Genomic DNA, 13,308 nt, shown 5'->3' with positions numbered 1-13,308 from the left:
AGGAACCCATTTGCCCTTTAAGTATACCTAAAGTAATGTCCTAGAAACAGTCCTTAATAATGTTGTTTTCGTTGACATGTAAATTCAATAAGTAGTAGTCTGGAGTCACAGAAACATAGGATTTTAAAATTTAACGTATCCTAGTCTTTGGGTCGTAAGATCATAAAGAACTCAAAGGGACTACAGAGAAAATCTAGCACAAACCTCTCGTTGTACAGATGAAGCAAGTCTTTACCTAGGGTGGAAAGTTTCAGAGGTAGGATTTGAATCCAGGTTTTTTGATTCCAAAGCTCGCTCTTCTATACCATGCTGACTAATAATGAATATAGGAAGAGGCGAATAAACAGGATGGTGAATGATGTCAGCGTAATGTAGACAAAAAGATTTCCAACAGTCCATTCAAATAGACCAGGTTTATGTTCTTGAAGCTTACTATCTCTTTTTAGTCATTCAAACCATTTGTTTTGGAGGTGAATCACTTAGTAAGAGTGAGGGTGAGTAGTTTGCCCAAGATTACACAGTTAGTTGTTGACAGAGTTTGTATCAGAATCCAGGTATTCTGAATTCTAGTCTAGTATTATAGCAACCTGCTGCATTTCCAGAGTCCAAAGTTTAAAGGGAGGGGTTTATAAATAAAATAAGTGGGAAAGATTCTGATATTCTTTGTGCATGTTAGTTTGAACTGTGTTTATTTTGAACCCTTATTTTTCATTCAGCTTTCTAAAACCAACTTTTCCAACAACAATGATTTCCGTGCTCTTCTACAATCTCTGTATGCTACATTCAAGGAATTCAAAATGCATGAGCAGATTGAGAATGAATACATTATTGGCTTACTTCAGCAACGCAGCCGGACCACTTATAATGTACACTCTGACAACAAACTCTCTGAAATGCTTAGCCTCTTTGAGAAAGGGTTGAAGAATGTGAAGGTAAGCTTTAAAATAATTAATATTTTTATAGTCTCAAGTTTATGTCATTGGCAGAACTTGACTGAATGGAGTCATGAAGAGTTAGACATGACTGAATAACAACATCATCATCCAGAATAAGGGTTCTTTTGGAAACAGTATTTTTTCTTATTATTTCATAGCCAGTATGGAGGAGTTTGTTTTTAAGCGACAATTGGGTTAATAAAATAACCCAAATAATTGGGTTAATTTAATAATAATATTAAAATAATACTTTAAGAAGTATTATTATTTGTTATTCTTTGACTTTTCATTGTGTTAAGAAAAATAGAAAGTGACTGTTATGTAATATATTGATACTAAGTTAGTGTGTATTTAAACAGTGTGATTGAATTATAATTCTATATATATGTTATGCATTTAAAAACATCATTCCGAGGGAGTCCATAGGCTTTACCAGATTCCTTAAGGAGTCTATGACACAAAAAAGATGTCAACGAACCCTGCTTTCATCAGAATTCTGCTTCTCCAAAACTTAGTATTTAATAGTTTTGAAGCAACAGCTAGTCAAATTAAACAGATTTTACATTTTCTTTTTTTTATTGAGACTCCATCTTGGAATTTGTTACAGAAGGAGAAAAAAGAAAATTAGGCATAGTTTTGATGTGTACCTTATTTTTGGAGAGCAGATGTCAAGGGAGTCAGAGAAGGGCGATAGCTAGGGTCCCCCAGCTCAAAATTCTGTTGGGAGAAGGGGAGAAGAACATGCCATCAAGGCTACATGTTAAAAACACATGTGCTGAAATGGAATCTAGGAAAGATACTTTAAGGATAAATGTAAAATTATCTATGGCAGGTTCCTATAAAGAGAAAATGTGTGTAAAATCTAAGTTCAAAAAGAAAAGCTATAGACAACAAAATTATGTCTTAACAAAAGCCAAATTAGAGGGAAAAAGAATCAAAGAAGTAATTAAACCATAATATTTGGAGTTGGATGGAATGGAATGATAATGGACAGTCAGGAGTAGGCAACACTATTCAACTCATTCTCATGAGTTGTGTCTCACCAAGTATTGATGATTTTTCTAAGGCTGTATGTATTTATCTCCTTGTGTTAAGACCTTTCCTCATTCTGACTATGATCCTGTAATCTTTATGGAGTATCATCACTAGAAGTACTTAATAAAGTTGCATATCTCCCAAAATTGTCCTGATTAACATGGTTTCCAGTTAATACGTTATAATCAAAAGTCACATTCATGGTGTTGAGATCCTGTTACAACATTGTTTGGCTAATTGTCCATTTACCACATTTATGATATTTCTTTGGAATTAACTGTACTCCCCTGTGATGTTGTCTGGCTTACATCATATTTTGGTAGTATCAGTTATAATTTTGTTAGTGAAGAGAAGCCTATGAAATGAAGATAAATAGGAATTTATTTAAATTATATAAAAATATATTTTTGGACTTGTAAGCAATTAATGATAATTTAAAATTTAGCAGTGTAAAATGAATGTAATCAAAATTTTGAGGTCTTTGTCATATATTATATCTGTTCTTTTATAGTGGAAGAAAATGTATTGTATTAAAGGAATCAAAGGTTTATTATTTTAAGAGCATTTTTTCCCAATAGGTCTTGATGTATATAGGTTGCTGTAACTTTTTATTTTGTAAAAATGCCCCATAAAATTTAAAACTTCTTCCTGAGATCAGTATGGGATATAAATAAACAATATTTCGTTAGTTATTAACTTCATTTTAAAGTTCAGTTCTTTTTATTTTCTCCAGAATGAATATGAGCAGCTAAATTATGCAAAGCAACTGAAGGAGAGGCTGGAAGCGTTTACAAGAGATTTCCTTCCTCACATGAAGGAAGAAGAGGAAGTGAGTATACATCAAGTTTTTCTTATGAATCAGCTTTAAGATAAGTCATTGCTTTGATAAAGGTGAAATTGGTTCCACACCTATCATTTTATAGTCTGTAGAAAAGGTCAAGGAAGCAAGAAAGTCCATGTTGTTTGTGAATTAATTCCTTCATTTAACAGTTAAGTTCTTATGTGCATAACTTTCCACTAGGTACCTGGTAGTTTGCAATTACACCATGAGATCCTTCTAACACCTGTATAATGAACTTATAATGATATGTGTATTTCCATACTGTTTTTTTTTTTTTAAGAAGCATTTTATTTATTCAAAACTAAACCTTATTCAGGAAACTAAAGGATTCACAATTCATAATAACATAACAAAATATCACCAGGATGGTTACGTGTCCTTAAACAAAACATATTATTCAGTATATAGCATACTGTACCAAAATATTTGTTTATACGATCAGGGGATACCAGGCCAGGGTCTTCCCTTAACATAGAACAAACCTAGGGGTAGCAGACTCTACTCCTAAGGTAGGTAACAATCCCCTCAATTCAAACAGAGCATCCCAAGTAAAGTCCTCCTGGGGGGTGTGTCTTTGTCTGCACACTACTATTTCAGGCTCCCACCTGGCACTCTCAGGTGCATGCATGCTCACATGAGCAAAAGAGTCCAAGTCTTAATACTACTCTAGCCTCCACTTCTAAGTGCTGAGGGGCAGCTGAGTGACAAAGCAAACAGGGTAGGTGCCTGGGGATTATGGCACTTTCCCCCATCTCACTGCTGACAACTCTACCCCCTGGAAGACACAGGGAGATGTGGCAGGAAAATACACTCACTGCTCCTGCCCTGCTGCAAAATCTCCATCTCAACTCAGGCGCTAAGTTCCGAGCTTCAGGGTTTCTCCTCCTTCAGGTCTAGGGGCCAACCACTCCTGGCTCCTGCCTGGGTTCACATGCAGACAGCTGTCCACTCCTGCTCTGTTTGCCACCTCACGGGGGAAGGGACTGCTCCATTCCAAGCTCTCCCTACTCCTCTCTGGGTTCAGGCACAGCAGGCTCTAGGAGCTCCTGTCCCTAGCCTCCATCTCTGGCCCACACTATCCCAACTCTAGGGCATCTCATCCTCCCCCAGCCTTACATGGAGAGGGACAAGGGACTACTTCAATCTGGGTTCTGGGCAAAGCACAATAATAGAAGGTGGTAAAGGTAAAGAAGTGAGTACCCAAGAATGACTGACATATCCAGTAAATAGGGTTCCAATTGCCTAAACAGAGTAATAGAGTGATTTACATACATCACCCAACCAAAAGAGCACCAATATCTGGGTTCACAAAGCTGGGGGGCCCTTACAATGACTACCCAGAGTTTTTTTTTTTTTGAAGTCTAATTTTCAAATGTTTATTTATTTATTTTTAGTTTTCAATATTCATTTCCACAAAATTTTGAGTTCCAAATTTTCTCCCCATCTCTCCCTTCCCCCTACCACATGACACCTTGCGTTCTGATTGCCTCTTCCCTCAGTGTGCCCTCCCTTCTATCACACCCCTTCCCTTCCCTTATCCCCATCTTCTCTCTTGTAGGGCTACATTGATTTCTGTACCCCATTACCTATATTTCTTATTTCCCAGTTGTATGCAAAAACAATTCTCAGCGTTTGTTCCTAAAACTTTGAGTTCCAACTTCTCTCCCTTCCCTCTCCACCCATCCCCCCTGAGAAGGCAGGCAATTCAATATAGGCTATATATATGTAGTTTTGCAAAAGACTTGCATGATAGTCATGTTGTGTAAGACAACTATATTTCCCTCCATCCTTTCCTGCCCTCCATTTATTCTATTCTCTCTTTAGACCTTGTTCTTCCCCGAAAGTGTTTACTTCTAATTACCCCCTTCTCCCATTTGCCCTCCCTTGTATCATTCCGCTCCTCACTTATCTCCTTCTCCCCTACTTTCCTATACTGTAAGATAGATTTTCATACCAAATTGAGTAAGCTTCTTATTCCCTCCTTAAACCAAATGTGAAGAGAATAAGCTTCACTTTTCCCCTCTCATCTCCTCCCTTTTCTCCTCTGTTGAAAAACCTTTCTTGCCTTTTTTATGAGAGATAATTTGCCCCATTCCATTTCTCCGTTTTCCCAATATATTCCTCTCTCACCCATACTAAGTTGTTTAGAGGATCATAATGATGTTTTTGCACTAATGATCTTTGAGTTTATATTAGTGCAGTTCAGCTGGATAAGTATTTATGGAACATTTAATTGTAGTCTATGATAGGCAGTTCTCATAAACTTTTAAGCAAAGTGCAGGATGAGTTTTGATACTCAAAGCTTTTGTAGGTCCCTGAAAAAAATATAAAATTGGCCACATTTCCATACTTTCCCTAAAAGAATAGTTTTAGATTGTTGTGTTCCTTTTAGAACCAGCAATCTGGAGTGTACCTTGTGAATGCCCTCTTTCTTTGTATCTTTTGTGAGTATGGACCAACATTCCCACTGTCTTTTCAAATAGGCAGTGTGTTTTATTTACTCCAGTTTCTGATGAGGGGGTCCTTCTTTTTACCCGTGTTAGTCAGTATGTGTGTACCGGTCCTCTCCCCATCTTTTCTAGGTAGTTACCTCTCTCTCTGTACCCCCGAGCATGACATTAATCTCTGTTTGCCTCATTTTACTCATCTGAAAAATGGGACAGTTAATAGCACTTCCTGCTGTTAGCACAACTCAGCTCCTGTGAATAGCAAATAAGATATGCATGTAAAATTCTTTGCAAAACTTAAAGCCCTTATGTGTTAGCTGTTACTGCCACTACTGTTGTTACATTTTTCAAAGTAGTACAATTTAATAGAAAATATTACGTATATAATAAAGATAAATCTTACAACTCCAGTATTTTTCCAGTGTTCAAAAAAAAGAACAATTAAAGGGAAACATCACTACAACAAACTAGATTAAGTTGAGCACTAGTTTATTCATTGCTTCTTATTTTGTGAAGCAACTTTTGAGCTCATTCTCCCAATTTGGAACTATTCCTTAAAGATTTGCTACCCACTTGAATCTTAAGTGGAAGATGTGCTATGGTTTATATCATTGAGGTAGATATTCATTTGTATTTATGACGATGTTTAATGATTTACTTTTGGTAGTATTAATGATGGCCATGTAGGTTGTCCTGCTTCCTTTAGGCAGGCCTACATTTAAAATATCTAGTTAAATGGGTGTATAGTTTTAATTAGAATTGAGTCCTTTTTCATTATTCTCATGAGTCATGAAGCATACTAAAAAGACATTGAAATCTATTTTGAAGTTTAGACTTATTTAGTTTAGTGGTAGTCAATTTAATCTATTCCATTCACTGTTGCTCATTTTGATTTGCTTACAGGTAAGTAAACATTAAAATAACCAAACAGCAGATATCGTTTGTAGTAAATTTAATGTAATTACTGCATTTCCTTTGCCTGGTGCAAAAACAATGCCTTGTATAAGATATTTCCTTGTTATTGAAAATTGGATTAGTGTCTTACTACTTTTTAGGACGATTTTATATAGTGCTATAATTTTGGATATTAAGATTTTTGTGAATTTAAGGATTCTAAAGGAAATTGCCTTTAAAAGTAGAAAAATATTTTAAAGTATCACTAATACCTGAAAATTATGACATTTCTTTTCAAATTATTTTTCTGACTTTGTAATAACTTAGGTTTTTCAGCCAATGTTGATGGAATATTTTACCTATGAAGAGCTAAAGGACATTAAAAAGAAAGTGATTGCACAACATTGTTCCCACAAGGACACTGCAGAACTTCTTCGAGGGCTTAGTCTCTGGAATCAAGCTGAAGAGAGACAGAAGTTTTTTAAGTATTCTGTGGATGAAAAATCAGATAAAGGTAAGACTTATGTAGTTCACCATTTACCATCATAGTTCAAAAATACTTCAGATTGTTAAAATGAAATGTAGATTTTTTTTGGTAGGAATTTTAGAAATGAAGCTTGCATTATAGTTTAGAACTGAAGTAATTATTTTAAAGTATAAATTTGATTTAAGCTCCTTATTCTAAACTTTTAAGTATTTGCATTCTAAATAAAGGCATTTAATCTTATTTGCTAAAGATATAGATGACCTGGGAATTTTTATATATATATAAAAGAGAGAGAGAGAGAGATAAATCTGGGAAGAGTGAAATTAAGGGAAATCTACTTGTGTTTTTTTTGGAATTAAATGTGTATTTATTGCCCTAGTATATGCATATCACTGAAGTATTTTTTCTTTTTATGTTCCCAGCATACAAAGTGCTTACCTTCTTGTTTGTTTTGATGACAATATATTTATAAATCGGTTAATAAGCTTTAACTGAGTGCCAGATACTCTGCTAGGTGCTAAAGATGCAAATATGATGGATGATTAAGTCCTTACTCACAAAGAGCTTACTTTCTTCTAATGGAGGACATGATAGGATATATGGAGATACATATTCCTATATGTAGATAGATGTGTATATATATCTATCTATACACGTGTGTGTATGTGTATTTCACACGGACTATCTGTGCCCAACCTGTGGTAGAGCATTCTGAGCTTGTATTGATCTGGTCAGCCACAGTTAGATACATTGAAACTTGAGTTTATCATGGTGATGTCATTTTAGTCCTCTTCAAGAATGAAGGACATAAACCAACCACCAACCATTGTGCGTATGTGTATATACACATGTACATATATATACAGATATGTGTGTGTATATGTATTTTTATATATATATATACACACCTCTATCTACTTATATTTACTATATGTATATATATATCCATATATATTTTCATATTCTGTTTATGTGGAGGGATGGACACACATACATTATAAATGTACATTTGTGTGTATATCTATCCTCCCCATATACACAGAATAAATACAGATTATCAGGAATCAATTCCTAATTGTGCCACTTACTAGAGAAGTTTTTTTTACATTAGTTTCTTTATCTGCAAAATTATATTAGACTGTATATCTATAATAATGGATGTATTGTTCATTCCTGTGACCCTCTCATTGTCTTTCCTCTGAGTCCAGTAAATTTATCTGCATAGAGTTCTCTGAGAAAGCAATTAAAAAGTAAAAACCATGCATAGCCTTATAGATTTTGCCTTTAATTTTCAGCTGCCATTCTGTTATTTATTAATCTTTTATGAAGTATTTGCTACTACATTTCAGTGGACCAAGACCGAAGATTTAGTTGTCGTAATGCTGTTGAAAAGTTCTGAAATGATGCTTGAAGAAATTTGTTCCCTTTGCTGACTTTTTTATTAAATGAAAAACTTAGGGACTCTGTAATTTGAAACAAAACTGTGTAGGTTATCATTAAATCTATAAAACTTCTTCACTGGGATTCTTTACTGGGAAACACATGCTTATGTCTATATGCCAGTTGTGTCATGTTTTATTGTAATTATTACATGTGATTTAAAAGCATCATACCTGGTATTTAATTTGCCACTCCTTTTAAGAAAATGCTAGTTGCGTTGTTTGAGATATCTTTTTCCTTCCTTCCTTCCTTCCTTCCTCCCTTCCCTCTTCCCTCTTCCTTCTTTTCTCCATCCTTCCTTTTAGTCTTTAGGCTATTTTGTGAATCTAGTCAGTTATAGAATGTAGTCAATTCTTGATATAATTTATAAGAAGTTTTTATATTTTATGTTCCATTTCATATATTTTTCAGCCTTCTTGAGAAACTCACTATTAAAATTATGGGCTTGATACGTGAAAATGTTCATGTTACATTGACATTGAGAAATAGTGACTTGGCAGAACATGATATGTAAGATTCTATACAAAGAACAGAATATATTGATATGATGTTAGCTTGTTTAATTTTTGAAAAGTAATTGTTAATGATAGAATCTAGTTAAACATCTGATAAATAGAGGGATTCAGTCTTTGGATTTCATAATTTGGCACACTTCACACATGTTTGTTTTAATAAAGGCTTGTCTGCCTTTAAAGCTGCACAACCTGTCTAGTTCCTTTTTCAAATGATACTACTGTCTGTGACACAAGGTGAAGATTGTTTTCTCTGATGCCTTTGTAAAAGGAAGTTAACTCAGTTTCTTCGTAGTTGTGCATCCTATTAATAAGTATTACTTATGTCATAGTAGTTTGATGTTATGGATCTTTAGCAAGTTAAGCATTCTCATGGTACCTCTAGTGCATATTGTTTCATTTGTACGCCTTGCAAGCAGGAGGAATCCAACCTCAGGCATTGGTTTTTATATGTAGAATTATATTGTTGTGTTTTTTGCTTTTCATTTCTTAAGGCATTAGTGTTGTGGTTGTAATTTTCTTTTCTTCTTCCAGAAACCGAAGAGACAGATTACTCCACAAATATTACCCATCTTCCTCCTGAAGTAATGCTGACAATTTTCAGTTATCTTAATCCTCAAGAGTTGTGTAGATGCAGTCAAGTGAACACTAAATGGTCTCAGCTGGCTAAAACTGGATCTCTTTGGAAGCATCTTTACCCTGTTCATTGGGCTAGAGGTAAGTGATAACTTTATTTTTATAAAAATATTTTCTGAAGCTGTTTATTTAGAGATAAAATGTATCTGAGTTAAAAATGTAAATTAGAAAAGTTCCACCTAACAAACTAATTTCATAAAATAGAAATATTTTTCCAATTATTTTAAAATTAAGTAAAAATTAAAATAGATTAGTAGAAGCTTAAAATAATTGGAAGAAGTTGAATATTGATTTAAAATGGAAATTCTGTTAAATTAAGACAGAAGATAAACTCTTAGGGAAGCTTGTCATAGAAGTTAGGGGTATTCCAAAATGATTTCGCCAAGTATTTTTGCTCTTTTGAAGGTCATTGGTTATGTTGATGTATCATTTTTCTTGTAAAGCGTTTAATTTAAAATTAAAATTTTCATGATAACAGTGCCTTTTGCATCAATACCTTATTGAAAGTTTGGTCTTTTCATGATGACTCCATGCAGGCATAAGATAAAATGCAGCGTGATATGAACCACATTTTTCTCTTTGACTTAAAAGTAGTATAAATATTGCTTTTCTAGGTGAGTGTTCTTTAGCTTTAGATTCACATTTGTAAATTTTATAACCATTTGGTTTACCATGTAATTGCGACAATTAACACGGAAAATGTGTTTTCCTACCTAATTAAGTGTATGTGAACATAAATGTAACCCACTTATATTTTTGATTCCTTTTATATTGTAGACTTTTGTCTAGTTCACTTTTAAAAAATCTTAGATATCCTATATTCAGTGACCAAAAAGAAACCATTTGGGGCATTTTATAAATATACTACATAGTCATTCTTTTGGATGTTTGTTGTAAATTATTTAGATTGATATGTGAATGTCTTTGGATACAGCTTTCTTGATTAACTTTATTTTTGGGGGGACAAAGTAATGAAATAATGAATGATGGGTCAAAAAAGATAAACACAGTGGACACTTTTTGTCCTTATATAGATCTTTTGAAACGTTTAAATAGTGTCCCAGACAAATTAGATGCCATATGATACAAAGGTTTCTATAAAGTCTTAATATTTGAAGTTATTTGAGCCACTTCACACACACACACACACACACACACGTCTCCTTAAACACAGTGCAAACATAAAGATAGTTAATTCCTGTGTGACGTACATTTTTGCTTTGTTTGAATTAGCTTAATCAAAAATTTTATGTAAGAGGTAGTAGTTTTATTTGGTCCTCCAAGCAGATTGGTCATCTTGGATGTATGTAATATTAAAATTGTTTAGAAAACTAAATTACATAGTAGACTTATGCTTGTTTTAAGATAGTAATTGCAGGTATGTTCTGCTAGAACTTTAGCTTTTCCTTTTATCTTCCCCTTTCACTTCTATACCCACCTACTTCTGTTTTCCTGATCAGTTAATTCACTGCAGACCAGAAACTCCTGCCTTTGTGTATCAACACCAGCATATTGGGGTACTACTGCCATGGCCAGTATGCAGCCACAGTTTTCACCAGTAGGGGTCAGAGGTTAGGTCACTTTCATTGACTTACAAGATGGCATGTAAATCCTTGCTATATTGATAAGGTTACACATTGGAATGCGATTATAGCTGTTCTGCTTTTCAAGGTAGAACAAACGAAAAGAAAATATCCAAACTCTTCAAAAATGAAAGAATACAGACTAGTATGTGTTTTTATATTTATTAGAAATTTGCAAACCTTCAAAAGGAACAGGGGTTTTCCCCTATACACTTTATCAGTTAATTTTTTCTGTACTAACATTTCATGTTGAACATACCAAAGTGCCTAAAGGTCGGATCCTATTACAGTGAGCTTCAATGAACTATCCAAATCATTTGTTGAACTGAAATTTTGATGTATTGCTTGAAATTGATGGGCCACTCTGTAATGCAGAAATCTCTTCAAATTTTTTTCATTATGCAGTGATGTTTGTTGTAATGGGATTTCTTGTAAGAAGATTTGGTCTGCATTTATCTTTTTCCTTTTCTTTTTGTTGAGAAGGTGATTGGTATAATGGTCCAGCAACTGAACTTGATACTGAACCTGATGAGGAATGGGTGAAAAATAGAAAAGATGAAAGTCGAGCTTTTCAGGAATGGGATGAAGATGCTGATATAGATGAATCTGGTAAGCCAAATTATGGACAAAAATTAATTTTGCATAGTATTTTTCTGTTCTTTCACAAAATTGTATACACATCGTTTTACATCTTAAAGGTTGTGATTACATAAATAAAGTTTTATCATTGCTTGCTGAAAATAGTTTTGTCAATACCAAATTGTTTTATAAGCCATGTTTTTGGATAATAATATTTGCTTTAAACCTAGTAAGGTTTATTTTGTTGTAAATTATTTAGATTGATATGTGAATGTCTTTGGATACAGCTTTCTGTATCCAAATCCAACTATTATTTTAACTGTGAAACTTGTTACTCCAGTGACAGTTTGGAATAGTCATTGAAAGACTTATAATTGCATCAGAGAGAAAAAAAAGACCCAGCTTTTTTTCTCCCACTAAAACCAAATTTGTAGTTCAATTCATTAATGTATAGCGCATCTACTTAGTTGGTCTGGAAGAAAACTAAGTTACTTGTGAAAATGGAATAGTTCCTGTTCTTTAGTTCATTTGACTGAAGAAGTAGGGTAATTTTTTGATACCATTTTGGGAGACAGAAACTTCTAGATGATTGATACATCACAATCTCAGCTTTAGAGTCATATGATCTATAAAATTATCATTAATATTGTAACTATTTTGTATTTAGATTTTTTCTTCCATTGTGTTTGAAGTGTGTCATAACATCCAATTATATTTATCTTTACTTTTCTGTTAGAAAGTAGGTAAGAAAAGATAGTATTTCTCACTCTTAAGTGAGTGTTAAATTGAAGAACTGAGAAAATGATACTTGTTTGAGGTTATAAAGCACTTGTGAACCATAAAATAGTGATCACTGTGTTTTTTCTTGTTTTTCTTTTTTTTTTTTTGGTGAGACATTTTGGTTAAGTGACTTGCCCAGGGTCACAAAGCTAGTACGTGTCAAGTGTCCGAGGTCACATTTGAACTCCTCCTGACTCCAGGCCGGTGGATCACTGTTGAATTTTTTTTTTATTTTAAAATTAATTTATTTTAAACTTAAATACTATAACTTACATATACAATAAAAAGAGAAATGTCATGAACTTAAATACAAAATAAGAAAAGAAAAAAAGCATTGCCGTATGCACAGCAAATGTAAGAGAGGATTCAAAGTATACAATAAATTTCCATTGCAAGAAAGTCTCTATATTAAATACTACACATTGTGTTTAGAGCTGTCTGTCTTTTCTTTGCTTCCTTGTAGTTTGCTTTTGTTCTTTGCTGTGTACTTTTTACTTTGTTCTTTTTTTTCCTCCTTCTGTTCCCCTCTCCCCAGAGGACTACAGTTAAGTGTGGAGACACACACACACACACACACACACACACACACACACATACTTAGATATCTATAATCATACTCATATATAGACACATACATTCATATGCATCTATATAAGACCATACTATAGTTGTTTGACCTCTGTTTCTTCACGGTGGAGAACATCTTCCTTCATAGTCCAAATCTTTCCCTATTTTTCTAAGTCTACTAACTTACCACTTTCTATGTCACCGCAGTATTCTAACCTTATATTGTCTAGTTATTTTAAATGGTCTAAAATAATATTGATTAATATGGCTGACATATAGTATAGTTTTTCTGCTTATCTCTTTTGATTAAATCTATTTTAGTTTTAACTTAATCTGAGATCATATTACTACCCCCTGCTTTTTTCCCTAATAAATTCTATTCCTGATCATTATTTTATGTTTGTGTGTATCTCTTCCTATCCCTCCTGACTCTTCTACTTTACTCCTACCTGCCACCTTGCCCTCCTATTACTTAGCCTAACACTCTCCAAAGATCCCTCCCTTGTCCTCTCCCCCTGCCCTTTCCTCTTATCCCTCTTGTTTCTATCTGAATTTAGACTTTTATAGCCTTC

At 33.7% G+C, this 13,308-nt stretch overlaps 1 protein-coding gene across 1 annotated transcript in view; it reads left to right on the top strand.

Moving 5' to 3' along the window:
* Positions 1 to 13,308, top strand: part of FBXL5 (F-box and leucine rich repeat protein 5) — a 50,267-nt gene that overhangs the window by 10,534 nt on the left and 26,425 nt on the right. Inside the window, exons 2-6 of the mRNA XM_072620300.1 lie at positions 717 to 932; positions 2,704 to 2,799; positions 6,480 to 6,666; positions 9,126 to 9,308; positions 11,294 to 11,419. Of these exons, the coding sequence (XP_072476401.1) occupies positions 717 to 932; positions 2,704 to 2,799; positions 6,480 to 6,666; positions 9,126 to 9,308; positions 11,294 to 11,419 (808 nt within the window). The remainder of the gene's footprint in view (positions 1 to 716; positions 933 to 2,703; positions 2,800 to 6,479; positions 6,667 to 9,125; positions 9,309 to 11,293; positions 11,420 to 13,308) is intronic.

The sequence above is a fragment of the Notamacropus eugenii genome, chromosome 6 (assembly GCF_028372415.1).
Source record: "Notamacropus eugenii isolate mMacEug1 chromosome 6, mMacEug1.pri_v2, whole genome shotgun sequence".
NCBI classification, from domain to species: domain Eukaryota; kingdom Metazoa; phylum Chordata; class Mammalia; order Diprotodontia; family Macropodidae; genus Notamacropus; species Notamacropus eugenii.
Note: the sequence above shows the minus strand (reverse complement) of the source record. Positions and strands in the feature narration are given on the sequence as shown.